General features: G+C 56.2%; 11 protein-coding genes across 11 annotated transcripts; 3 read left to right on the forward strand and 8 right to left on the reverse strand.

The window, feature by feature from the left end:
* Positions 1-101: 101 nt before the first annotated feature.
* On the reverse strand, positions 102-2,648 carry CGGC5_v000908 (uncharacterized protein; the record flags this gene model as incomplete). The annotated part of the gene is made up of 3 exons (XM_066150740.1): positions 102-636; positions 715-1,423; positions 2,342-2,648. The coding sequence occupies 3 exons, from the start codon at positions 2,646-2,648 to the stop codon at positions 102-104; spliced, it is 1,551 nt and encodes a 516-aa protein (XP_066009837.1).
* A 1,256-nt stretch (positions 2,649-3,904) lies between these two features.
* On the reverse strand, positions 3,905-5,974 carry rrn3 (RNA polymerase I-specific transcription initiation factor rrn3; the record flags this gene model as incomplete). The annotated part of the gene is made up of 2 exons (XM_032020025.1): positions 4,237-4,246; positions 4,320-5,974. 2 exons carry the CDS (start codon positions 5,972-5,974, stop codon positions 4,237-4,239), a joined length of 1,665 nt encoding a protein of 554 aa, XP_031882927.1.
* Positions 5,975-7,141: 1,167 nt separating this feature from the next.
* On the reverse strand, positions 7,142-8,207 carry NFYB (Nuclear transcription factor Y subunit beta; the record flags this gene model as incomplete). Its single annotated transcript, XM_032020023.1, has 4 exons — positions 7,142-7,348; positions 7,430-7,557; positions 7,635-7,745; positions 8,048-8,207. The coding sequence occupies 4 exons, from the start codon at positions 8,205-8,207 to the stop codon at positions 7,142-7,144; spliced, it is 606 nt and encodes a 201-aa protein (XP_031882930.1).
* A 530-nt stretch (positions 8,208-8,737) lies between these two features.
* On the reverse strand, positions 8,738-9,452 carry CGGC5_v000911 (uncharacterized protein; the record flags this gene model as incomplete). The annotated part of the gene is made up of 2 exons (XM_032020021.1): positions 8,738-8,973; positions 9,203-9,452. The coding sequence occupies 2 exons, from the start codon at positions 9,450-9,452 to the stop codon at positions 8,738-8,740; spliced, it is 486 nt and encodes a 161-aa protein (XP_031882921.1).
* A 3,098-nt stretch (positions 9,453-12,550) lies between these two features.
* On the reverse strand, positions 12,551-13,408 carry CGGC5_v000912 (putative prefoldin subunit 2; the record flags this gene model as incomplete). The annotated part of the gene is made up of 4 exons (XM_032020020.1): positions 12,551-12,583; positions 12,683-12,875; positions 13,158-13,248; positions 13,372-13,408. 4 exons carry the CDS (start codon positions 13,406-13,408, stop codon positions 12,551-12,553), a joined length of 354 nt encoding a protein of 117 aa, XP_031882922.1.
* Positions 13,409-13,839: 431 nt separating this feature from the next.
* CMC2 (COX assembly mitochondrial protein 2) lies at positions 13,840-14,214 on the forward strand (the record flags this gene model as incomplete). The annotated part of the gene is made up of 2 exons (XM_032020019.1): positions 13,840-13,873; positions 13,997-14,214. The coding sequence occupies 2 exons, from the start codon at positions 13,840-13,842 to the stop codon at positions 14,212-14,214; spliced, it is 252 nt and encodes an 83-aa protein (XP_031882726.1).
* A 337-nt stretch (positions 14,215-14,551) lies between these two features.
* Positions 14,552-15,009, reverse strand: CGGC5_v000914 (Transmembrane protein 14-like protein; the record flags this gene model as incomplete). The annotated part of the gene is made up of 3 exons (XM_032020018.1): positions 14,552-14,745; positions 14,829-14,952; positions 15,007-15,009. The coding sequence occupies 3 exons, from the start codon at positions 15,007-15,009 to the stop codon at positions 14,552-14,554; spliced, it is 321 nt and encodes a 106-aa protein (XP_031882727.1).
* Positions 15,010-15,545: 536 nt separating this feature from the next.
* dad1 (Dolichyl-diphosphooligosaccharide--protein glycosyltransferase subunit dad1) lies at positions 15,546-16,285 on the forward strand (the record flags this gene model as incomplete). Its single annotated transcript, XM_032020016.1, has 4 exons — positions 15,546-15,854; positions 15,990-16,047; positions 16,104-16,167; positions 16,219-16,285. The coding sequence occupies 4 exons, from the start codon at positions 15,546-15,548 to the stop codon at positions 16,283-16,285; spliced, it is 498 nt and encodes a 165-aa protein (XP_031882915.1).
* A 331-nt stretch (positions 16,286-16,616) lies between these two features.
* Positions 16,617-17,790, reverse strand: CGGC5_v000916 (Uncharacterized protein; the record flags this gene model as incomplete). The annotated part of the gene is made up of 2 exons (XM_032020015.1): positions 16,617-17,534; positions 17,623-17,790. 2 exons carry the CDS (start codon positions 17,788-17,790, stop codon positions 16,617-16,619), a joined length of 1,086 nt encoding a protein of 361 aa, XP_031882914.1.
* Positions 17,791-18,215: 425 nt separating this feature from the next.
* On the forward strand, positions 18,216-19,033 carry tgs1 (Trimethylguanosine synthase; the record flags this gene model as incomplete). Its single annotated transcript, XM_032020014.1, has 2 exons — positions 18,216-18,298; positions 18,352-19,033. 2 exons carry the CDS (start codon positions 18,216-18,218, stop codon positions 19,031-19,033), a joined length of 765 nt encoding a protein of 254 aa, XP_031882814.1.
* A 65-nt stretch (positions 19,034-19,098) lies between these two features.
* Positions 19,099-25,008, reverse strand: dop1 (Protein dopey; the record flags this gene model as incomplete). Its single annotated transcript, XM_032020013.1, has 6 exons — positions 19,099-20,418; positions 20,472-21,928; positions 21,975-22,219; positions 22,269-24,658; positions 24,713-24,840; positions 24,909-25,008. 6 exons carry the CDS (start codon positions 25,006-25,008, stop codon positions 19,099-19,101), a joined length of 5,640 nt encoding a protein of 1,879 aa, XP_031882821.1.
* Between the last annotated feature and the right edge of the window lie 1,253 nt (positions 25,009-26,261).

The following is a 26,261-nucleotide window of genomic DNA, read 5'->3' on the forward strand; positions in this document are numbered from 1 at the left end:
CCAAACATCTCTTGTGTAAATCCGATAGCAACATCCCATCAACCGGCCTGCTTTTCCCGTGGATGCACCAAAATCATACCTTCAATCCCATTCTGCCTCTTTTAAGCAGCAATCTGCGGAACTCCAACAACCATCCCCGGCCCGCCGGCGCCACCAACATCGACATCCATCCCCTCCCACGGCAGCTCAGGCACCCCAACCTCAGCCATGACTCTCGCCACAACGCTCTCAAAGGCATCCCGCTCGATGATAGCTCCGAAGTGGATGCAGTCCACCACACCGCAGAATTCCCTCTTGAGCGCCTCGATGACGGGCTCCTGCATCAGCGCCTGCGCGCCGTACCGCGCCGCGAGCTCGAACCACGCCTGCACCGGCGTCAGCTCAATGTCGCCCGGGTTCAGCGTCTTGGCCAGCGACAGCAGCGACCGCAACGTCAGCGAGCTGCCGGCGCCCGAGGCATGCCATGTGTGCTGCGTCTCGACCTCACGCCGGCGGATGGAGCGGTACACGCGCTCCGGCGCGGAAGACATGCACATCGTCGAGGCCATCATCGTGTGGCCGGACGCCGCCTTGGTTGCGTCGGCGTGGCGCGGGTATTGACGCGGGTGGAAGTGGTCCCAGCAGATATGTTCCATCCTGTTGGGTCGACGTTAGCATATGGCGGGTCTTCAGAGCTTTTGTAGGTCTGTTTGAGGGGGTACTGAGGGGACTTACGCAAGGATGAGGTTAATGGCGATAATCTCCTGCTCAGGAGACAGCTGATCCGGCGTAGCAGGCCGCACCGGTGTTGAGAGACTGCTAGTGGACGAAGAGCTGATCTGGAAGCACGGCGTGCCAAGAGTAGCGTCCTTGCTCATCGTGACGGTGATGTCGCCCATGTTGACGTCCCCGAATAGGTCAGCAGGGGGGTACGGGTCGTAATCCAACGACTGCGCCATCGACACGTCCTCCGGCAACATCTGCTGCTCTTCCGCGCTGAACACCTGCGTATCCGTCTGCTCCTGCTGGAACTGTTGTTGTTGCAGCGGCGGCGGCGCGGGGACGTGGGAGTGCTGCGGCTGGCACGGGTGAACCTCCACCGGCTGCTGCATCACCTCCTCGTACGACGGCTCCTCCACCGGCGTTTCCTCCGCGGCGGCGATCCTGACCTCGCCGACGACGACATCCTTCTCCTTGCCCTTCAGCTCCTCGGGCACCCTCAGCCCCCGGGCCCTCAGCGCGCCCTTCATGCCCTCGTTGTCCCGGCGGTACGCGAGAACCTCCTTCTCTGCGGCGGCGATCATGTCCCGGAACTTGCACACGTCGAGCTCGAGCTGCTTGATGTAGTTTGCCTTGCGCGTGCGGTGCTGGATCTGCGCCTTGCGGACTTGTTGCCGTCGAAGTTTCGCCTTTTCTTTTGCGTGGTCCGCGGTGGCAGACTCAGCTGATTTGCAAATGGCGAGGTTAGCTTGCTTGCTCGTTCTCTCTTTCTTCTAATGTCGTCGTCGTCGTCTTATATGATGATGATTTGACGAGAATATCAAGGGCTCCGAAATTATCAAGGAGGAGTTAATGAAACGAAGCAACATCTTCAGAACGTAAAACAAAGGTAATGAGACATGGGGCTTCGCGGCTCGTGGTTCGATGGAATCTTTGGTGTAAGTGCCAAAGTGGGTGTGTGCCCACACATAATGCGGGAAGCAGAGCCAGCAGACTTCCGAATCCAGCAAGTCTGATTCCAGAAGCCAAGGAAGGGGTTCAGACCGAGATCTTCGCAAACCCGGTAGCGGTGTACGCATCGGGGGTGCAGCAAAACCGGTCGTCTGGTGGTAGGGGACCACACCTTGGAATCAAAAGCCGGGCTTGGGATGCAGGGACACACAACACACCACAGACACTCACACACACACTGGTGCGCTTCATCGTTCGCGAGGTCCGCTGGGGGAGGGGAAAAGCGCGCACACACACGCGCGCCTCCAAAAGATTCCCAACGCAACCACGCCATCTCGCCTCTTAGCGGCGGGAAAGACGCCACCCGTGCTGGCTGCGATGAGGAATCATTGCACAGCCAGACCCAGAAGACAAGACGATCGAATAAAAAAAAGAAAAGACCCCTGCTTGCCCACCCTCGACCGCTCGCCCGTGACAAATCAATTACTGTATTCCAATGCAGTAAGACATAAGAAAGGTCGAGATGCAGCGCCGTGGAAAGAAAAAGTGAGGTGATCGCCAGAGAATCCCAGCAACGCAGCATCAAGCAAACCCCCATTGAACCAGTGAAGAGCCGCGAATGAGAATGGATGATGGAATCTTGATATCCGAAAAGGGGGACAGCATCTGCACGAAATAAATCGGAACTCACATGAACCCTGCCGCCGCTGTTCCAGCGGTTGCGGAGAAGCACTGCTCGTGCTGGTCGCCGTCACCGCCGCCGCCGACGAAGAGGGACCCGACGTGCCCGGCGGCGGCCCCTCAGTCACGAACTGCACCCGTCCCGCCCTCTCACTCTCCTTCTCACCCTGCCAATAATCCGAGAAGGAGGGCCTGTTGAAGTTGTTGTTGTTGTTGTCGACGTTGCTGCCGCCCCTGTCTTGCCGCTGCCCCTCCCCCGCCGCCGATGCCGCCGCAGCAGCCTCATTCGACAGCCGCACCTGCTGATGATCCGCCATAACCGCTCACCGAAATGTCTGATGAGGAATCAAACAGCTCCAAAAGAGAAGGTCGGTCCGGGCGTAGGAGTGCGAGAGATGGCGCCCACAGAAAAAGACGGTGAGAGGACTCGTTTGTTTTAAGAACCGGCGATTGGACCCGAAGATATGGAAACGAATGATAAGAGCAGCAAGTGGTCCGTCTAGATATGCTGTTCCGCTGAATCCGTCCTCTTGTCTAGACGAAGAAAAATCTCCACGCGGGGCGGGACGAAAAAGGTAGAAGCGTTGGAATGGGGAAATCGCAAAGACTTAAGAGAAATGGGCGATTCCAAATTCCCATCCTCTCTCTGCACGCCACTGGGGAGGAGGACCCTCACTCGCCTTTTTTTTTTTTTCTGCTACTGCTGCCGCTGCCGCTGTCGCTGCGTGGGATGGCAAGAGGAGTTAGCAGTACCTAGGAGCCCACCCAATGTACCCTCAGTCAAAACGATCCGACGGGAGAGGGGGAGGGGAGGGGAGGGGGGAATGTGGTGCCTGTCGGCGCTTGCTAGACATCAGGTTTTGGGCTTGACGTCCGGGGGCTGGCTGTGTCCTGCTTCAAAGGGCGGAAAGAGGAGAGACCAGACCAGGGGAGGAAGGGCTGCCAAAGGGCGCTTATCCAGTTGTAGAGAAGCGTCGTGCAAGAGACTCCAAAGCACCTCCCCGAAAAGAAGGGCGCTGGGGCTGATCTCACGTGCCTTGGGCGGCAGAGCTGCAGTGTCGCGGTTGCAGTGCAGTGTAGTGTGTAGCGTGTAGCGTATGTGTGTTACCTCAGCTTTGGAGATTTGTATTTGATGGACCGGACACTTTATCCCTTTTCCGCCTCAAATGCCCGTGGATGACAATTTCTTCGATTTGTCAATGAACACGGGGGAAGGAGTTCCAGCCATATCTACTACCTCAGCCAAGGTTCGCTAGAGGAGACACTGCTGAATATTGGCACCCGGTAAGATGGATTGTTTTTGAAATGACTCTTCATTTTTCAAATACGAGATGGCCTCGTGTACATCGACTGCTACTCTGACTCTCCTTGCGGATCTCCGATGAGAGAGAGGCTGAAATGCTCATTTGACATCTCCCTTCATCTGTCTTCTCGTCAAACGACATGACCTAAACACACGCCCAACGCCTTGCGGGAATCATATCTCCACTGCCAAATTGGCCCGAAATCGCTTTTTGTTTTGCCGCCCAACGCCGTATTTGATGCATCCTTCGAGTGTCCCCATTATGAGTCCTCAATCGTCGTCTTCGTCCTCGCTGGCCGTAGCTGTGTCTTCCTCCACATCTGTCTCGGGAACATCGTCCTCCTCCTCATCACTATCATCGTCGCCAGCCTCCATATTAAGACCCGGGATAGCTTGGTATTGTACGTAGTCTCCCTGGATCCAGCGCTTGCTTACAGGCAGCTGGTAAGGGTCAAAGGGAAAGTAAGGGTCGAGCTGGTACGACTCCTCGTCCTGTGCTCCGGAGCCTGTGTCCCGGAGAGCGCCTCCTGTGCCGTACGTGTCCGACACAAACTGCGACAGCCTGATGCGCTTGTTCTCCTCCACACGCGGGAAGATATACATCAGGCCGAGCTTGTGGGCCAGTGTCGCGAATTCTTCGACGATCGCGGGCGCGCAGATCTTCAGCGGGTTCATCTTGCAGTACACACTCGCCGAAAGCTCCTCCCTCATCCCTTGCATCCACTCCAGCTCGTTGCCAAGGTATGATGCGGGGTCGTCGCGGTCGACAAACTCGGGCGTATCCACGATCAGGTCGCGCCAGCGAAAGCAGAACATGTAGAGCGCAGCTTGGACTTGCGCATAATAAATTTGGTGTCGTCGCAGATCAGGTCCTCTCGCGTCAGGGTCGTGCTTCACGCGGTAGATTTGCATCTGCTTGAGCAGGAGGGCGAAGACGGTGCGGACCAGGTCAGGCGGGACGTGAGCGCCTCTTGCCATGAAACCCGCCAGGTATGTAGCCGCTGCCTGTCGTACGAAGCTCGGTCGGTTTTGGGAGCCAAAGATGTGCATCAAGCTGCCAACGAAGGTATCGCGCAGACGTGCCGACATCTGGCCGAAGTGGAAGAGGAGGAATTGTGTGTGGCGAGACTTGTATGTTGGCAGAACAATCTTTCCGAAAGACTGCACCAACAGGGCGTAGCGGCCCCATGCCTCGTCCGAGTCGGGGTTCTCGAAGAGAGGTGTGTAGTGATCGAATAGCGTATCAAGGATAGCGTCCAGCTTCTCGACGTTGCCCTTAACAACGCGGACCTTTTCTTCCTTATCGTCAAAATCCGAATCATCGCTGTCGACGGACTCGTCGTCGCTGTCCTCCTCCTCGGCTTCTTCATCGCCTTCCCATGACCCAGTGTTTAGTGACTTTCCAAGCGCGTATGCAACCGATGCCGTGAGGTCGTCGTCGAGGTCGTCAAGATCCGTCTGCATCTGGACATCGATCTTGACTAGACGCGAGAGGAGCACGTCGATAATGTCAAGATCCAGCTCTCCGGCGTAGTCAGAGAGCTTCAGTAGGTTGATGACGTAGGAGACGAACATCCTCTTCGGGTCGTCATCGAAGGGAAACTTGGTGTCGAGCAAGTTGCGGAGAACGGGGGTGGCGGCCGGGAACATCTGAAGGAGGTACTGCAGACCGGTGTGCAGACGTTCGCGCATGGTGGAGCGGCTGACAGGAGGAAAGTCGGCAACGCCCCATTCGGACTGCCTGGAGTGGCAGAATTTCTCGACAATCATGGACAACACATGCGTCAGATAGGACCCCTGAGCGCTAATGAGGGCAGCCAGGAACTGGATGTAGACCTTGAAGAAGTCTTCGTCTCGGCCGAGCCAAGAGACTTGGAGAACGGTTCTCACGAGACCATTGCAGGCCTTGTTCTTCAAGAGAGGGACGCAGCTAGTCAGCGCCAGAACGTAGCACTTGAGCTCCTGGGGCTTGAGGGTATCCTCGTCTTCCCCAGCGACAGGCGGCAAGTATCGCTGCTTATCGTTGGCAAAGATCTCCTTCAGATTGTCGTATTCCTCGTCCTCCCCCATGAGGTGCTCCTCGAGAGCTTTCCGGACTTCCGCGTTTACCTCGTCCATCGACCGACCGCCGAACTCGAAAACGCGATTGTTCATCTCGTTGATGAAGACCTTTCTCCGCTTGGTCGGACTGGAGGGAGGGTCAGCTGCGACCGAATCGAGCCCCGCCTCGTCTGCTTTCCGGCGGCCCAGCACGGAAGGACGCAAAATACTCTTAATAGGCGTCGCAGTTCTCGGTGGCGGGCCAGACCGATGTCTGGAAATGGGGGTGAAGGGTCGCATGGAGATAGTCGTGCGTGGTGGTCAAGGCTCGTTTTCAGGCGCTTGGAAGGGAACCTCGCAGAGTGGCGGCACGGTGTCGGGCTATTCTCATAGACTGGTAGATGTGTTGCGCAAGGATTCGCAGAAACACGTCATGCATATCTGATTTTTTTGTGAAAGCAGCTTCGGGGCGTCTATTGTCCTCGAGGTGTTGCTGGATTGAGGTGGCGGCCGACCGAGAGATCCTTTCGGCGGTTTGTTGCCTGGAAAGTTTGGTGATAGGTCAAAGGCTGCCCATCACTTTTTTTTTGCTCGGTAGGCGGCGGCACGGATTTGTTTGGGCCTTGCATCCACTGGCTGGATAAAATTTTGAGACTGGAGGGGCTGCGCACGTGCCCAATGCCGCACTCAAGACCCCTGGAGTGGTTCTTGGACCGTGCACCTTTCGTCACAGGCGCCTTACACTTTTAAGTGGCTGATGAGAAGCTGGGGAATTATTGACATAGTCTTCTCTTATTGGACATGTTGCAACAGTTGCCTGCTAAGCCGTTGTGTAAGTCGAATAAAGCATATGGATCGTTCGATCCGCAAATCATGAAGCTCGTCGGTATGTGTCATTCATGGGTGAGAGTCTTAATGAGTCCCCATTCCAAAGTGGCAAGAATCAACGCCAAAGAAGTGATTGCGCGACAAAATGGGACTGGAATTAGAAGCTATCTAGAGTGCTGTAGCTATCTGCTAAGGAAACACGGCCCGGGTCCGTTCCGTTAGCTCGAATGCTTGCTGAACTGCTCTCTGCCAATGCCGTAAGACCACTCCTGGGTCTGACATGGCTGACTGAATCGCAACGCGAAAAGGGGGAATCTATCAACAGCCAATTGTTCAAAGGAAAGAAGAAATTCCTGTCCAGTCGACGCCCTTTTGGGTAAACCTTGCTGCTCTCCGACCTTGACGTGACTCCTGGGGCCCCTCATATACACCTGTATGCCCCGCCGTACCTTTTTCAATGATAATAGAACACTTCCCGGCCCTGTACTTATACACACTTGCACGTATGTCCAGGTATCGTCTTTGGCCGGGCTTGTACGTTCTCAAGTCGCGACCTGTACATATATGTCGAGAGTAAAAAGGTGTCTGCAATCCTAACACAATACACTACCACAACCGCAAGAGTTCACGCAGAACAGACTAGTAGCCGTCCGCGCCACCCGTGCCGTTGTGTCCGGTCTGAGCGCCGTACATGTAGTTCGGGTCGGCACTGCCGTCAGCCTGCTGAGCTCCGAGAACGTTATTCTGAGGCTCAGCCTGGAAGCTTCCGGCGCCGGCTGGCGGGTTGGCGCCGTATCCGCTGCTACCGGGGCGGTGGGAGCTCTCTCCTCTGTTGGACTGGGATTGCTGCTGATTCCGTCAGTCAGGCTCCAATTGCGAAGTTGACGCACACAACGTGTGGCAGTGTCATATCATGGCTATACGTACTTCCCGATACTTCGAAAGGTAGATCTTAAGTGCCTCGGCGTAGTTCTCGAAGCCCAGAGATGTCATGGCGAACAGGATGTCTTCACCGTTGACCGTCTTGCGCTTCTCTTGGTGGCACTTCTCCGATGCTGTGATAGGTCAGGTTTCTCTTCTGCGAAAATCCTTGCTGGCTAAGGGAGAGCAACTGTGGAGTAAACAAGCTTACCTTCACTGGTGATGAATGAGATGAACTCGCTGACGCATTCTTGCATGCATTCCTTCGCTTCTTTCGCAATCTTTGCATTCTCGGGAAGAGCATTCTTCATAATGCGGGCGACTGGAGCAAAGTTTCGTATGTTAGCGTCAAGCTCATCATATTTTTCGCCACTAGAAGCGCCTGTTGCTTCCGGGGACTTTGGCGACGAATCGTGAGACATGACGACTCGAGAGCGCAAAACGACCGTCTGAACCTTCGCGCCTCAAACACGAACAGCAACGAGAACCAGGCAAGCGAATAGCACGCAGACAATCCAATCCAGTAGAAAGACAGCGTTCACAGAGTTTGCTGGCGCGTACGAACCAAAAGTCCAAACATCGTCGTCGTCGTCGTCGTCGGTGAGAAAGGGGAATATGGCTTACCATTGGCTATGGGCAACCAGCGGTCCTGTTCCTTGACCTCGAACTCGGCGTAGGCCAGGCCACCGGACTGTGGGTCTTGAGGCTCGTTCATTTGTTCCTCTTCCGGTGATTGTACACCTTGCTCGACATCCTTGGGAGGAGATTGGGGGGAGTCCGACATATTTGGCTACCTGCAGCGGCTGCTGGCGTTCTTGTAATTTGCTTGGGTTCTTGCAGCTCGCACACACGGGCTTGGGATGATGTGTCCCCTGACACGTTGCAGGACCGTAGGGCTTGCAAGTCTCGCGGCTTAGCTGCAGAAGCGTGCGTCAATCCTGCCCTGGACCCCTCGGCTTGTCCTTGAGATGGATTATTTTTACTCGCGATCCCCTGGCAGGCCCTGTCTTGACTCAGGCTATGACGGATCGTCCTGGGGTTGGCCTGTCTGCTGCCTTGACCTGGCAGACTTGGGAACAGAGACTGGGAAAAAAGCGGGAAGAGGGTGGCTGCGTCTGCGGGTCCCACAGGAACGGCCGTCCTATTGAGTCCGAAAGAGGGTAGCGTTGATGCTTCGTGATCGCCCTGCTGCAGCTGTGGGTATACGCGCTCCTCCGGGTTGGTGCTCGAAACTCGGCGCGCGGATTTGACCCGTTGGGTTGGTGTAGAGAGAAGAGGAGACTGGGTTCGCGAGTCGCAAATGGGGGGGTGAGGTCAGGTCGAATCAGCAGCCCCGAGGCGAGAATACGGTACTTTGTTCCTAGTAAAAGGCGATGCGGAGTGCTGCGTCGAGGAGGCGCGTGGGCAGCCGGTCTGGTACCAGTAGAGATGCTTGTAGTCCGTAGTCGTCGTGACTTTGGCGGAGCTTTGGGCGCGCAAGAGTCGGCCTGTGGTTACACACCGGGCTATCGGACGGGACAGCCGTAGGTAGCGGGCTCGAGAAGTAACAGCTGCAAGTCGCGTCAGAGAAAGCTTCGCTTGGCCCGAACAGGATAGGGAGTGACGGGAGTGGGAGTGCGACAGCGACTGGTGGGAGAGGAACAAGCAGAGAAGGGCGACGGCGCGTGGCTGCTGGTGTGTATGGAGATGGGGCAACGTGAGGGCACTGGACTGGAGGAGGGGGGGCCCAGGTCAAGTGCCGTTCGACAGGGTCTGGAAAGTTTTTGGTTTGTTCCTTACAAGATTCAGGGTGTATGAGTTGTTCGATCGAGGTCGCAATAGAGCCTAACAATGCGCCTGGTTTCTGGCGGATGCACCTGTACGTGTTGATGGCTGCAAGAACGTGGGGTTCGCAGTTGGTGCAGAAGGGAGAAATGGAGGAGAGTGGGCAAGAAGGTGCGGTCAACAAGACCTCCAGCGCATTAAACACAATAACAACGTCCATGTCCTCCCAGGTCGCGAAGCCCACCACCCGTTTTATCGATAACATGGGCGGTACTTGCCCGGGCTGAGCCCTACCACCAAAGATTGAGGTACCTGTCAGCGCCACTGTCCCATCCAAGGATTAGCGCGGTACCTCCAGCCCCCCATCATCCGATCCTCCTCCCTAACAACGCGGCTGAGAAGATGCGCTGCTGCTGCGACTGCTCTTCGCATTCTCCATTTCTCTTGCGCGCTCGGATGTCCCTCGGCCGTCGGGTGTCTGACGACATACTTGGATCTGAGCCCTGCTGTTGTTGTCAGACGAAAGCTCAAGCAAAGATGAACCACCACACTGGCGCCTTGACGATGCGCGAGGGGATTCCCAAGAGACGACCAAGAAGAGACTGCCACTGCCCGCCGTCTTGTACCGACACTCCCGCCTAGCAAAGTTTGATGTGTCATTGCATGCATTTAATGCTGTATCAACACGGACTCTTTCTATCCTGCCCATGCTCTGGTATATGAGCGGTGTAGGCGGCACGAAGCCACTAAGCTCGGAGGAGGGTAGCAAACACGGCTACCTTGCCTTACACCGGCGGCCGGATGCCAAGCAGGACATGCAAAGCAGTACGACGGGCAAGACGGGGACGTCGACGCAAGTTCCTGCTTCCTGCAGACTTGCTGACGGGATCGAAGGTGGAATTTGATGCCCCGTCCTTTGGTCCTCACCCGCGACGGGCGTCGTCGACGCAGCAAAGCGATGCAGCTCTCATCGCAAGCAGAAGCTGTTCCGTCGACGCGCCTCTTCCTCTTCGGCCGTGCGACGTTTTAGCAGATTGGGCTATCCATCCGCCGTCGCGATGAGATCGAAATGGAGGGCGACGGCGCCGCTTGATTTGACAATGGCACCGTCCAGAGTAAACAAGCCATCGAGCCTGTCACCTGTCTTCCTCAAGTCCGCCCCCAACCTAACCGGCACAGTCAGGCACGGGGGAGGCTGACAGCAGCCTAAGGAAGCGCCCCGAATGACGACGGCCGACCGTTTGGGCCGAAACCTGCGCCTTGGTTGGCGGCAGCCTGCCTGCGAAGTACCTGCCACCCATCTTGGCCAAGGTACGGCAGTCAAAACCGCTCCTCCAACGGGCAAAGGAGGGAGCTTGAAGCTTGGAGCTTGGGCGCGAGGCTGCGTGACACAAGCTCGATTCGAGCATTCTCGGCCAATGAAAAAATACTGATAGCTTCCTGTTTTCTTGATTGGCACAAAATCCCCCAGATACGTCAGAAGCCCTTCAGTCTGTGGCCGTTTGTGCCAACGACAACGCGGAGAAATTCTTCCAATGCCCGCGGCGAAGCGCCGGTCACCTATCGGCGGCCCATCGCCTTACGTCTGACCCTGCATGCAGTAATGGACAGACAGACAACCCGCCTGGCCCAGCCAGTCGTCCACCGCAGTCACTAGGCACTGCGACCAGTATGGTTGGGCTCCTTTAATTCTGTCGGGAGCCAATAGCCCTCTAATTGGGTTGGGCTGGGATTGGACGACTTTTGCAGCATCATCTGCGTCTGCTTCTGCGTCTGCGTTCCGCATCTATCTAAAAAGACCACCATATCCGATGCACTGATTTCTTCTCTAGTTTTCCACAACCCTTGTCCGGATGATGCGGTTTCCACCCCTCCTCCAACGGCTTTTTCGTCGCTCTCGAGAGGGGTACCACATTCGGTCTTCCCTCGCCTCTGCGGGTGAATTCGACTCTGTCACAGCCGTAATGGTTGCATGAGTTGGCTGCGCTTCTCTCATCCTGGAGACATTGACAACTCAGAGCCACATTTCTACAACCCCCGGTCGTCCACAACGTCGCCGAGATGCAACCGGTGTGCCTCGCCCTGCCTGTTCTCAAACGATGACTGCCTGACGGCATCATCGTCATGACATGCGAGAAAATGGAACAATTCCTATTGCATCTTGGAGCATCTCGCTAGGCATGACACACATCTACCATCACAGGCGATGCCGGGCGCGCCATGGAGGTGGGATCTTGCCAGCCGGACGAGCAGTCTTCGATGCGGTCCATCCGCGACTTTGGCCATAACAGGCAATCCAAAAATGCGGACAGCCCACTCTCTAACACGGTTGCTATTTTACTTGCAGGATGCATCTCACTAAATCGTACCGTGAATAGGCGGGGTGAATGTAGCCCACGGGATGCCTCCCTCATCTAGGCCCCCTCACGCAGACATCAAGCTGCGTACCATCTGTTGGGCACCGGCAACGGAACTCAGCCGCGGCTTCCAGAATACGCATGATATCACGCCCGGGGAGCATCCAAGATGAAATCAGTCCATCATCGCAGCCGTCACGTTTCATCTCGGCAATTACGAATCGGATGCCTCCGCCATTCTGTGGCTAAGTCTTGATCGGCGCCTGACCTACCGACGGGCAAAAGCAGCCTCGGCCGGATGGGCCGGTCCGTCGCCTCCACCCCCGCCCGCTCCTCCGACGAGAACACGGCAGCGTCACAGTCCTCTCATGACCCGGCCCTCACGTGCGGAAGGGGAGGTCTGGATGACCTAGTAGCCCGAGCTGACGAACTGCCGTTCCAGAAGACCTGACCACACCACCATCACTGGGCCGCATGGGACGCAGCCAGTCAGCACGCCTCGTCAATCGGGGTATTCTCAGCCAGCCATAGCAACCACCACCTGTATGTCACCTTCGAGTAGGGTGGTGTGTTCGTCTGACGACCTTTGGGACATAATACTGTTGGGCACTGAAACGCCCTAGCCGCCGGGCTGTATTTGTTGCGTCTGTGTGCCTATGGCGCTGTACAACGCATTGCTATCACTACACCACCAACACGGCCTCCATCGCGATGACCTCTCCCGAGAATTGTCGTGTTTTCATCGGAATCTTGCTCGCAACAAGCGTAGTGCAGCCTCATTCTTTCATCTTGCAAACGTATCGAGACATCTCACATCTCATGGTCTCTTGTAGCATGCAACGACAGCTCAGCATCGGAAGCTCAGACGTGAAGAGCTAATGCCCCGAGCCGCTGTGAGACAACCAGTCCTTCCTGGGCACGACTTTGGAAAAGAACGGTCGTCAGGCCTCCGAGACAGAGTGCCAACCTGCAGAGCCCGCCGGTCGGCTAGCACATCCTCAGGGTCTCAGTTCTGGACAACCTGGACATTGTTCTTCTTCTGCAACCCCAAAGCCGTCAGCAAACAGCCCCTCAATGACGTCGCCCACCCGAAGGAAACCAAAGTGGGCTGATGGCTCCATGTCAGGAAAAAACATACCTTCCACTTCTCCAGCTCATCCTGCTTCGTCTTGTACTGCTTGACCAAGTCCTCCAGAACCTTCTTCAGGCCCTCCGAGTTGGTTGTCAACGCCGGCAGGACGTCCTTGACCGTCTGCTCCATCAACACTCCATTGATCAGGCGGAAGGCCTTGCGATCCCCGGATAGCGGCTGCAGCGTCTCTAGTACGAGCCTGTTTTCCTCCCCCGTCAGCATGACTCTTTTGCCCATCTTTCTCTCTCATATCTGTCCCATGATGTAACAAGCGGTGTGACATGTGAAGATGTCATGTTGCTCTCAAGGGGGGTCTTGATGAGGAGCGGTGTGCGTGGCGACCAGGACCCGGCTCCAAGGAGAGTTCATGACACCCCCGGACGACGTAGTTGCCTTGCCCCGCGATCCTGCCGTCATGAAGAACACCAGGGGGAACCATCGCATCAAGACGGCGGGTGAGTGAAATGAGGAAAAGACGCACTTATGCTCTTCAGCTTCTTGCTCGACATCACCGATCTTCTGCGCAATCTGCTGCAGCGTGTTCTTGTAAATGCCATATTGCGTTTGCAAATCTGTAGTAGTTTCAGTACGTGGACGGCCGATGGCGGGGTGAGATTTGCTTCACACAGCACCCTGGGAGCCATGCATTGGCCTCTGCCTCAGGGCACCCTCTGCGTCGTGGAAATGGAACTGACCTTGCTGCTTCCGCTGACTAGCTGCTGGCGCCGACATCTTGACCTAAACTTCCGATCAGCGCGACGGCCGATGTATACGTGTATGAATAAGGTGAGAGTCGTCGACGGGAGACAACGAGAGTGAGGGCCTGAAATGAGCTTGTCACACTACAACCAACTGCGGTGGAAGTTCTAGAAGGCAGTGGTCCGAGCTTTTACCGCAGTGTCCACCGCCCCCCTCCCCCCCCCCTGGTCACGGCGCGGCGCCCGTAAAATCAATCAAAGCCCGGCGCGGCGAACCAACCGCTTCTCGCCCCCCCACTAGACGGTGGTCTCATCCAATCCCTCGCCGTCCATTTAGCACTTTTCCATATCGAATTTCTTTTGCGCCATTCGCATCACGACTTGCAGTGCCAGAAATCACGATTCTTCTGCACGACCGAACGTCCCGCATTCTCGTGTCACCAAATCTCCATACAGTCGCCCGCCATGCATCCCCATCTGCACACCAAGGATAACTTCGGTCAGTAGAACCCCTCCTGCACCGGGACTCATCCCCCACGCCACCCTTCGAAAGCGAGCCATTGCGCAGAAGCAACATTGCAGGATTTTGAATTCGCTGACAGAAGTCTCTTGGGACACACAGAGTGCGAAGACGTCATGGTCGCCCTCGAAGAATGCCACGCCAGGGGCTTCCTGCACAAGGCCACCGGCGGCTGCAACGACGCAAAGGACAAGCTCACCCAGTGCCTCAAGGGCGCGCGCGCGAGGCGCACCGAGGCCAACCGCGCGGCGGCGCGGGCCAAGAGGGAGGAGCGCGAGAACAGGATCAAGGAGCTGAACAAGTCCCTCGGTCTCGATTAAGTTGATAGAAACCAAACCCCGAACGAAACGAGCGAGCCGAACGAAAGGAGACAAGAGGACGGAGGCGGCATTGTACGATACAGGGCGAAAATCACAACTTCATTGCGGGCTCGGCGTCATGGAACAGGTTGCATATTTACAAAAAGAGCGCGGGACAACTGGGTTCAGAGGTACATCCTGTCAGGGAGTAATGTTGTACAATACGATCGGGGCCGCCGGACTGCCCGATGGAAAGAGATGGTTTTCTATCCCTCTCCTCTGCTCAATTACGGCTGGCCATGTGTGAACGAAAAGCAAAGAGTGTACCATTTCATTCCTCTCCCACCGCCGCAAGGCTTTACAAGCTACGACTGAACTCCCTGCCGAAGGTCAACAGACCGAACAGGGACAACACGCTCAATCCGATCGGCACGGGCTTGCGGAGGCGGATGGCGCGGGGGATGGCGGAGCCACCGAGGACTGCCGAGGCGAGCAGACTCAGCTCGACGCCGTAGGATTCGCGGTTCTGAATGCGGTAGCCACCAAGGGCGTCTGTTGCTGAGTTAGTCGGGGGGTGTTTCTCGGTTGCCCGGGGGCATTGCAAAACAGCAGAAGGAGGGAGAGAGATGTCGTACAGAGGAATCCAACGGCGCATCCGGCGATGATGGATGGGAGGGACTTCGTCCGGGCGTAGCCGGCAATGCCGCCGCCAGCAGTCAGAACGGCGAGGACGTACGAGGGGGTCTGGAGGTCGGAAGCCTGTGCGCCTTGTCAGCTATTATTCCACTTTGTGCTCTGACATAGCAAACGGACCATTGCGACTATTATTTGATTTACTGTCGGAATACTGTGCAATTGAAAATCTCGCAAACCGTAGAGAGCAATTGGTATGAGCTGGCTGGCTAGTATCGTTCGTAGCGGTACTGCAGAAGATGGGGGAAACTTCCAACGTGGTTCGGTGCCTCGGGAGTCCAAGCTTTCGGCCGCCCACCCACCAGCTGCAGCTCAGGGGATGATCTCATCCATTCCGCACACCAAGATCTGACTAATCAGCTCAAGGGACCGGCTCCTACCCCAGATTCGTGGCTTGACCCCCTGCCGGTAGCCGACTCACCAGCCACAATCACCTGATAACGTGGCTTCAAGCTGTCGTGTCCTCGAAAGGACAGCTCCCCCAGCGCAGCTCCCAGGCCACTTTACTCGTAGCGGCCGCGCATTCGTAAACCTCGAAATTCGCCGCGACCCAAAATTCCCACGACGAATCCTCCCACCCCCGGAACCGAACCCCAGTCCCTACCGACGACCTCTTCTCAACTTCAACGACAAGCACGAGAGAACACCAAAAAAAAACAATGGCGCCCAAGAAGAACGCCAACAAGGCCGCTGCCGCCGCCGAGCCCGCCCCGGCTCCCCCCTCGGCGCCCGCTGGACCGACCGCCGCCGCCGCGATCCCGGGCACCATGACCTCCCAGCCCAAGGCCGTCCCCAACACCAAGATCTCGAGCGGCGGCGCCCAGAACTGGGACAAGGTCCTCGCCAACATCTACAACCACTACGTCAACAACACCCCGCAGCGCACCAAGCTCATCGACGTCTTCATGGTCTTCCTCGTCGCCGTCGGCGCCCTGCAGTTCCTGTACTGCGTCCTCGCTGGCAACTACGTACGTCTAGGTCCCTTTTGTGGCTTCGGAGGGCTGCGTCTTGTGCTTCTGGAGAGGCATTGGGGCCTTTGTCGCAGACCAATGGACGTGGGAGGACTGGAGACAAGGAACGCTAGCTAACATCTGTGTGAACAGCCCTTCAATGCTTTCCTCTCCGGCTTCTCTGCCACCGTTGGACAATTCGTCCTCACTGGTTCGTTTATCAAATATTTCCCGCTCTCGATCCAATGGTCTAACAAATCCTCTCAGCTTCCCTTCGTATCCAGACCACCGAGGCCAACAAGGCCGACTTCCCCTCTGTATCACCCGAGAGGTAAGCCAGCTCAGCTCGCAACAACCCTTGACATGACTAACAGCAATCCAGAGCATTCGCCGATTACGTCGCATGCAGCTTGATCCTCCACTTCTTCTGCGTCAACTTCATAAACTAAGCGTCGATAACGACTTGCCATTAACAAACACCATGGGTATCCAAAAGGGGGTTACTCAGGGGTGACCAAACGTGTGTGGGAGATAGAAGAGAGAATCTGAAGCAGGCCTGAACAGCCTAGCCGAGCCGCCGTATGGTCATTAAAATGCGGGAAACAAACGAATACAAACTGTACATTACAGAAGCAAGGCGTTGCATCACAGCACGGGGGGTTAGACCGTCGTATAACAAATGCACAAAGAAATGCAATTCTGGGAATCATCATGTCAAGTACCCGCGCGACTTCTCATTTCTTTGCACCCACTCCCTCCGACCTTTTTGTCCCTGAAACGTCACTCCTCACCGCCCTCCTCCTTCTCCTTTGGCGGCGACGTCGTCCCGGCCCTAGGCGGCCCCGGCGGCGGTCCCCCCGTCTTCGGAGGCGGCGCGACAGGCGTCCCACGTCCACCGCTCGAAACCCCGTCGAGCTCCCTGCTCTTCTTTTCCTGCTCCTTGAAGTAATCATCCATCATCGCGTTGCCCCCGTGGTGCCTGTCCTTCTTTTTCCTCGTCGTCGCCGTGCCCGCAGGCGGAGGCGGCGGCGCGCTGCCCGCGGCGACCATCTGCGCTGGGACGAGGAACTCCCCTCCTCCCGCGACAGGATCAGCCGGCGGAGGCGCCCCGAGACCAGCGGCAGCCGGAGTGAACAAGGCCTGCCCCGCGTCCGCACCGTACGCCGCACCACCGCTAGGGTCCTTCTCCCCGTCAAACATCATCTCCCCGGGCGCGCTCACGGGCTCGTTCAGCGGCGGCGGCAAGCGGTGCAGGGCGCCATATCCCAGCACACACCCGAGCGCGCCCTCGCCGCCCCATTCGCGGCTCGGCTGGATCGTGACCTCGCGCGTGACATCGTACTCGTTGTTATAGACGTACAGGCGCAAGGGGCGGCCGATGTGGTCCTCGACGAGCTCGCTCAGACCGCCCTCGCCGTGCAGGGCGCCCTCGGGGCTGCCGAGGATGTAGTCGCCGTAGGGCAGCAGGCCGGCGGCGTCAGCGGGTGAGTTTGCGGCGACGTCGAGGACGTGCCAGATGTTGGCGGCGACGGAGAGCGGGGTGAACTGCAGGGAGAGGCCGAGTGAGGCGGTGTCGTGCGGGACGGGGGCATGGAGCTCGCGCGTGCGCTGGCCCTTTGCGGACCAGAGGCCGAGGAGGACGGTACCGCCGGCGCAGTTGCGGACTTCTTGGGCGAAGAGGCGGGGGTCGGGGTTGTCCTGTTGGTTCGTCGTCTTAGTGGTCTTGTTTTCGGAGTTGAAGGGAGAGATTGGCGAATGAGGTAGAAGGAAGAGGGCTCCAACTTACAATCGGGCGGCCGTTGATTCCAATGATGAAGTCAAACCAAGGCTCCACGTTCAGCTCGAGGTTCGTGTTCCTCAAGACCTGGAAGCCGAAAGAGCCCTGCTGGTTGTTCTGCTGGGTTGGTTGCTGCCCGTCCAAGCGGGACATGAAGCGGTTCAGCGCATTGAACATGGTGTTGCGCCCAGCACTCGAGCTGAGCTATCCCGTCTACGTTGATTCGGTGGTATTGGCTGGAGATGATTGTGATTGGCAAAGTTGGGGAAAGTTATCGCGCGAAGGTGTTTGAAGCTCTGAACCATGTGTTATTTCCCCTTGGAGCAAGCTGTCATCCAAGGAATGTGAGCCAATCGTCAGCCTTGCATATGGTCCAAGCTCTTCCCGCTTTAGTGGGGCGCCTCAAGTGGGGCACTGTTTTCCAGACTGCAGTTTCCTGCAGCCTCGCTCATTCGTCTTCAACGGCCTCAGTGGCCAAAAGGTACTTTTAAACGACCATGTTTGGCCTCAACACTTGATAGTCTCCATCAAAAGCTTTGTTTCAAAGTTTCTTTGTATACTGCGTGCTTCCAAAGACTCGTGCTTCATGAATCACCATCAAAATGAAAGCAGCCGCCAGACTTCCCCTGACGGATGAGTGCCACCACTATGAATCCAAGGCCGAAGTGCCCTGGGACCTCCAAAAGTATTCAACCCCCATTCTTCTGTCCAACCATAAAAACTAACGCAGTAATCTAGATACTTCTCTCAGCGCCGCTCCATCTTCTCCTGGTATGACGACGGCGTCTACCTCACCAACGATGCCTGGTTCGGCGTGACCCCTGAACCCGTCGCCAACGCCGTCGCAAAGGACATGTCCTACACGGACTCCTCCAAGCGCTTCCTCGTCGACATCTTCGGTGGCGCCGGCGGCAACACCATCGCCTTCGCCGCCTCCGGCCGCTGGGACCGCGTCATCTCCATCGAGCGCGACGCCGCCACCCTCGCCTGCGCCCAGCACAACGCAGAGCTCTACGAGGTCGCAGACTACATAACCTGGGTCCATGGCGACTGCTTCGAGTTCCTCGACAAGCTCAAGACGGATCCAGCAGGCGCGTTGGCTGAGGAGCTGCGCGTGCCCCTCGAGGAGACGGTCGTCTTCGCGAGCCCGCCGTGGGGCGGGCCGGGGTACCGCAACGCAGAGGTATTTGACCTGAGCAAGATGGAGCCGTATAACCTGGAGCAGCTGCACGAGGCGTGCATGCCGATGGACCATGCGCTGTTCCTCCCGCGGACGAGTGACTTGAGGCAGATTGCGAAGCTGACTCCGGACGGGGAAAAGCTGGAGGTAGTGCAGTATTGTATGGAGGGCGCAAGCAAAGCGATGGTGGCGTACATACCAGGGGCGTTCAAGCCGCCAAGTCAATCGTGGAAAATTTGAAATTCATTCAGGGCTAAGCTCTTTCTCTCTCTTTCATGGGATGATTAAAAACATGATACCTACTTTTACAACGCCTTTACCACGCTACGTTCGTCAAACAAATCCTTCAGTAGCCCCTGAATGCAGAATTCCCGGTCCAGCGGCGCCATCGCGTACGTCGACTCGAACGCGAAGATGCTCAGCTGGCCGAAGAATGGTCGTAAAATCTTGCCTACCAGCTCGTCTTTTCTGTCGATGCTGACCTCGTCGTTGATGCCGCCCGGTCCAAGAAGAGGGCGCCTGTGTGAGCTGCTCGCGGCCAGGTGGGCTGCCGGTGTGCTCTGCAGAGACAGACTAATGCCCATCGTCCCGAGCTCCTCTGAAAGTTCATCCACCAGGGCAACAGGCTGGTAGTTTGTTGATCGATACACCGCATCGATGGTGTCCGTGACGAAGAGCCACTCGTGGAGTTGGAAGTCATCAGGCGCGACGCAGATGAGCAAGTCAAGCAACTTGCATGCCTGCAAAATCGATAGGTTATTGTACATGTCGGATGCTGTGCTGTGGTCGGCAGCGACCACAGACGCGATCGCGGCGTGGAGCTCGGCGTTGATGACTGGCCAGATCATAGCCAGGTGCACCGCACTCGTCTTCAGGACCAGAGCGCGAATGAGCATGTAAATCTCTGCACGTGTTGTAGAAGATGGCGAGGACGTTGCCGTGGCACCAAGAAGCTCCACAAGCTTGTCTACGATGAGAGGAAGCTCCGTAACGTAGGCATCTTCGTTGGCGGCGAGCACCAACGTGGCAGTTCGGCGCAGGTTCAGTTGCGTTTTCCGGTCTGCCTCGAGACGTGCAGAAGTGGCTCCGACACCAAAAACGATACCAGCAGTCGTGGGAGGACTCATGCGACTCAGGAGTTCGGGCATGCGCTCCTTGTCACTGACAGTCCACTGCCTCAGCAGTGGCAACCAGTCGCTTCGCACCAAGTCGATGCTTGAGTTGAAGAACCTGGCATCGTTGAAAGCATCGCCAACGTCTTTTTTCCACGTCTTCTGATTACTTGGCAGCCTGGACAGTTCCTGAAGCAAATCCAGGGTGTTCTTCGAGACGGTCTCGGGGAATGCCTTTGCCCTGAAAGCTGGGCCAATGACGTTCGTCGAGATGGTGCTCGCCGCGGACAAGACACGGTCAGTCTCGACCAAGATCTTGGGAAGGTTCGGGACGATTGAGGCGAGGATAGCCACCACATCCTCGGCTCTATCGAGGACGCTGACCAGCGAGATCGTGGTGGTCCGACGAATCCCATCACGATTCTTGTCGGACTTCTCGTATGCCGGGGCTGTGTCAGCAAAGGTCAAGGGCTTGGTGGTGAAAATGGCGGTAAGAAGCCGGAGGAAAAGGTCCTAGTCCAAATCAGTAAGACGAACGTGCTTACACATTGTCGCACATGACTTACCCCGAGTTCACGTCTCATCTTTCGTTGTTCGCCAAAGTTGGTGTTGTCCACCTTTTCGCCGAGAATTGCTGCGAACTCTAGAAGGCTCGGTAGCGTCTGTCGGTGCGGGAACGGGTTCGTCAACAAGTCGCGCAAGAAGGCCATGCAGTCGAGCCAAATCTCATCCATTGCGTCGTCTTCCAGGGTGCGGGCGTACTCGACCAAGAAGGTGACGAGGTCGATGTCTTGTAACGATGTTGTCAAAGTTGACTTTCGAGACGCATCCAGGGCACCAGGGTTGGTTCTGCTGTAAATTGCATTAAAGATGGCAGGGATTGTGTGTTTGGGTCGAGAACCATCCAGAGCCGGCAACAAGTTGAACACTTCCGACAGGGGCACTGGTGTTGTGATATTGATGGAGCTTCTCCAGATGTCAATGACAGTCTCAAGACATTCCAGGGTCTCAGCTGCGAAGAGGTGCTCAAGCAGCCGTCTTGCTCGGTTTCTCATCCTGAGGGATGTGTAGCTGAAGGAAGCAACTGAAGTTGTGTCCTGCGCATTTGCGTCGTTCCCTTGACCCCACGACCAGATGGTGAAGCAAATACGGACGGCATCCTGGAAAGCCAAATGCACCGTAAGTCTATCATTTGCAGTAGCGCTCCTTGTTTGGGGGGTGTCCGAGTTGAAAACACCGGAGACCATGTTGCCGAAGAATCCTGGCTGCTGGTCTGGCCCCTTGACAACCTGCGTTCTGGCTTCCTCGACCAGAAGTCGCTCGTGCGCTCGTGCCAGAACATGTTCAATGGCATTCAGCAGAGAGATCAGAGTCGACTCGGGAGCGTTCCATTCATCCTGTTTTGAGCCACCGTTCTCCCTGAAGATGGACTGGAGATCTTGGAATGTGTTGGAAATTTGCCGACAAAGTGTTTCGACGAGGGGAATCAAAACTTGGAAAATCGTGTCGGAGTAGAAAGGGAGGCATTCCGTTAGGAAACTGACCCAACTGTCGAGGACGCTGCAGCTGCTAGGAGAACTCAGTCCAGCCTGAAGGCACTTGAGTAGGTTAGGTGGTGGTGCTGTTGGCTTTGTCTCTGATTGTGTTGACACTCTGATGCTCTTGGGGGGCTCCAGACTCAGCTTCCTCTTTTCAGATGTTGGGGAACCCGGGACATCAGCGATCATCACGTCCCGAAGCTTGAGCGAATCAAATACGACATCCAGAAGAAGAACCTGGACGTATGGATCTGTTCCGCTCAGTGATTGGAGGAGGCGTTCAATGAGGACGTTCTCCAAGTGAAGGCTGGCAAGGGGCTCGGCGTAGGGGTTGAGGAGGATTTGGTGCATAACAGTCAGAGCATAGCGGTGGAGCTGAGTAGATCGTATCTTGAGTTGCTCTTCCGGCTCGTTGTTTCCAGCGATGCATCGCAGGCAAACATGAATGAAGACCTCTTGCATGGAAATCTCGCCCTCATGCCCAGCTGGTCCCGATTAGCACACATCGTCGTGTAGGGCCAGTTTACATACTCATCTGTGAGATTTCTGGGTGCTCTGCATCGACTGTGAGCGAGGTCGACGCCAATACAGCCCAAATCACGTCCGGGGCCCAGCGTAGAACGTTTGACAATGTCCTCAGGTAGTAAAGACAAACATCCAGGTCGTCGTCAGTAGTAAAGGTTGTGGAAGCTGCCGACGCCGCAGGCGAGCCGATGGCATGGCTGGCCCTGAGGAAAGGAAGGGATGCGAATTTTCGAACGAATATTAAGAACAACCTGCTTCCGTATTAGTCTCCTGATTCATACATCTATAGGTATTACTCACTTGTCGGTGCCAACTAAACTGTTCAGCCATCCTTTGACAGTCATGAACAGTTGAGTTCTCTCGTCTAGAAGGGCATCCAGCATCAAAAACAAAGGCCGAGTCAACATTACGTCGTAGTATTCCGATCCAGCCAAGCGAATCTGCGGCGGCTTCTCAATCATTGGTGTTTTTGACCCGCGTCTGTCGGCGTGAGAATCTTGTAGTGAGTGAGACCATAGCACACTAAAGCGACGGCCCGCGTCAGCAGGACGGGACGCAAACGAGCCCTGAACATCATTCTCAATTATGAGACTTGCCAGGGCTGCTTCGATGTCTCGGTTCTGAACAGTTAAAGCAGTCTGAAGCTGCCATAGAGATCTGACTGTTTCGACGTGGTACTTGGGTTCTGAGGCTGACAGAAACTCCCAAGCATGTTGGACCAGCGGAGTGACAAGTTCGGAAAGGTCAGGCAGCTCGATACGCTCGGCGGAGTAGAGATGAGCAGACAAGTAAAGGATGGAGTTGAAAGAGACAAATGACAGCCTGTCGGAGTGTTTGAGACGGTCGTGGAGACATTTCATGAGGAAGCTCGCGTCTAGATGGTACGCCGATGGAACCTTCAACAGAAGAGCTGTAAGAATCCTTCCCTTCGCACCCAAGTCTGAATCCGAGTCGGTGCTCTTCAAGCCATCGCAGACGAGCTGACCTGACTTGCGCAGAAGAAGCTCGCCGACTTCGATCGGCGTGAACGGAATATTGGCATCGAGGTTGCCCTGCTCATCAACATAAAACGACTTGATCCTCTTCAAGACTTCGACTGCCGACAGTGACGCCAGGACACCGGCTTCTACAGTCCTCTTGGACTTATCGCCAGCTGCGGGAAAGGCTCGGTCTGGCACGAGATCCAACAGAGCGAGCGAGATGCTAAGCGCCTCTTCGGCGATTTTGCCAGAGCCTTTCGTTGGCGAAACGGTGGACGACTTCTGTCTCTCTCTCGTGTCCTCCAGCATCGAGAAGATGGACAAAGCAGTGAGCGGCGCGTGGATGGTGATCATCTCTTCCTCACGTACATTGAAATTAGCCAAGATGAAGTTCACCAAGTCAAGCTTATCCAGGCGCTCCTTGTCGGACACGTTTCCTGGGCCGATTGCCTGAGCAAGCAGGCTAACGATCTCGCCGTAGATGAGCCCACTTTCGACGCCATCAAAGAATACGCTCGCACTGCGGAAAACTTCGTTGAAGTCGGCTTTGCTTGGTGACTGGCCCCGATATTGTCGGACACTGTTGATGATGGGGAGGAAAAGTTCGGGAACGACGAGTCCACCAATCTCCCAGCGATCCATCAACGATAGGCATATCCTGTAAGGCCGTGCCCTCTCTGCAGGGCTTGATTCTCGATCGACATGAATCATGCTCAGCAGTGCCCGTGTCAACGGGCGAAGACCATGGTCCTCGAAGTAGCTGGTCTTGGACGCAAAATAGGCGTTGTGGGGTTCAGTCGATGAGGGTGACTCCATGCCGCTCTCACTCTCCGTTGGCGCTGGTTCAGGACCCAGAAACCATGCCCACAACCTTCGGTTCAGACTCATATCCCTTCGTATAACGACACCGGCGGCCGCACGCAACAGAAGCTCCAAGTCGCCCGGCTTGACGCTGTTCTGGAGCACCTTCGAGTGCAATGGGAGATGCGTGACCAGCAGGTCCAGAAACCCGCGCTGGATCAGCAACTGCTCATCGGCAAGACCGGCTGCGAAAGAGCGCAAAAGCAGTCCCGGTTCAGGTGAGGTAACCATTTGTGCCAGTTGGGTAGAGTGCTCCTCCTCCGAGATTCCATTCTTGACAGGCTTCCCCTGAGCCAGTGAGTCGCCCAGTTTGGGCAGATTCCTCACGAGGTATGCCAAAGCTCCCGCTCTGCGACTAGAACCTGTGATGGAGGCCAGAAAGAAGCATTGCCAGAAGAAATCATCACCAGTCGAGTGCAGACCCTCCAGTTCCTCGCTCCCTGCCGGCCGTATCGACTTCTTGAAGCTCTCCATCAACCGTAGTGTCCGATCAAAGTCCTCGCTGGTCTCATCTTCCAGACCTGGCAGGAGAGCTAGAACGACGGACTTCATGGCTGGTCGCAGGGATCGAGGATCGAGACTGAGGAAGTGGGTTTCCAGAAGGTCAAGGAAGGGAGTCCTGACGGACAGGGAGGCGAAGGAGAGCGTCGATGCCAGACCAGGGAGGTAGAGCGGCAGATCTTTGGACAGCCCATCTTGTCCTATCGTCGCGAAGATGTAATTGTAGACTTCTAGGGCCTTTTGGTGGACGCCCGATGGCAGGGATGGGTTGAGGCATTGGGAGAGTCGCTTCGCAACGGTCGATTTCGCAGGGATGGTGGTGGTCGAGGGATGTCGAGCTTGTAATGCCTTTAATATGGTCAGTCTCTCCAGTGTTTTGAGCGCGCGAAGCATCGAACTTACCTTAAGCAGGCGGTTGAGGAAGGAAATGTAGTCTGCCCACTCCTGTAGGGCTGTCTCGAAGAGGGTCAGGGCCCTCTCAACGCCGGATGCGTACTTGCGGTAGTGCTTATCCTTTGACGGAGCCTCCTCTGACGACACAGTTAGCTTCAGCCTCCCAAGACCTTGCATCAGTCCCGTTTGTTTTGAAGCTCCTCACCGGCACCGAGTTGGTTTCTCCATTGGCGCGGCAGGGGGGAGTCCCGCCCTGAGCTCTCCGGGGAGACGGAGCGCCGGCCAGAGCCCGGCTCAAGAGCCATGATTGCGGTCTTTGATGGATCGTTTGGCGGGGTTGAACATCAGGGTATTCTTGTTCATTTGAGACGGCGGTCTCGAGGGCTCATCGCATCTGGGCCCTTTCACGTCGTCTTGTCGATTCGCCCTGTCATGACTTGAGATCGCAAGGGCCGCGACTGCTGAGCTCGAAAGGCTACCATGTCTCCTTCGCAGGCCAGGTGTACAGTGGGGTACCCCCTGTAAGCTTCCCAAGCTTCCCATTGGACGAACTAAATTAGTTACCGTTCCCGCCTGGCGAGGCTGCCCTGCGACCCTCCTCCCAAGCACCAGGTCACTGCCGACCGCCGAGATATGACAAACCGCAACGTCATCAGGCCTCCATTCGCTTCAGTTGGTCCCATACCTCTACAGTACGAGCATCTACCCATTGTGCCATCGCATTACCTGCCACAGATACCTTGCGTTTTGTCCCTTTCGTTTGATTTGGTTCTGTCGTCTGTTTATTGACCCAAATAGCGCATGAGAAGCGTTCAAAATACCAAAACCTTCACGGGTGTCACTGCTCATTGGCTATCTCAGCTCACCTCCTTTCTTATGCGACGATCGGCATCCCTTTCGTCTTGTCCAATCTGGTCGCATCAAGGGAATCCGAGGTCTTGGACGCGCGCGCGCATGCACATGAGGTGACAGACGGTCGCCCCCAGCCAAGGTACCTCTTAAGGCAGACATGGCATTCTTGGGGCCTGATCGATTTCACAATACCGATATGTGTTAGCGCACGTGTTCACCTAATGCATCCAAGCGACTCCCCGCGACTGTCTCGTGAGGTGAACCCGCAGCTGCATCTGTCCTGGCCAGGATGCGCCGGGACAGCTCTCAATGTTTTACCTACATATTTATCTAGGCGATAAGAGGGCTCCATGGCATTTGCTGAATTCCCATCCTGCCAGAGTTGGGCCCCCACGACCGAGCACACCAGCTAGGTACCTAAAACTCAGGTGAGGGGGTGGACCTGAGTCGTTCGTCCTTAGCGGAACGTTCCCACTAATCAGGGCCGCCGCACCGCTAAAGGTCGGCGCCCCTCCTACCAGCGCATCATCAGCTGCCACTTCTCAGACCGCACCTCTCTGCCTTTTCTCGGGCTTTTCTGCCCTCCGCCCAGCCACTTCACGGACATACAGACCTAACGACCGTCATGGCACCATGATTTCCTATTCTTGACCTGCGATTTCACGACCGACCTACACACCCGCTGCGCGGCGACGCGCCAACAGTT

Source organism: Colletotrichum fructicola (genome assembly GCF_000319635.2).
Source record: "Colletotrichum fructicola Nara gc5 chromosome Unknown KSG_Nara_v1_contig01, whole genome shotgun sequence".
Classification (NCBI taxonomy): Eukaryota; Fungi; Ascomycota; class Sordariomycetes; order Glomerellales; family Glomerellaceae; genus Colletotrichum; species Colletotrichum fructicola.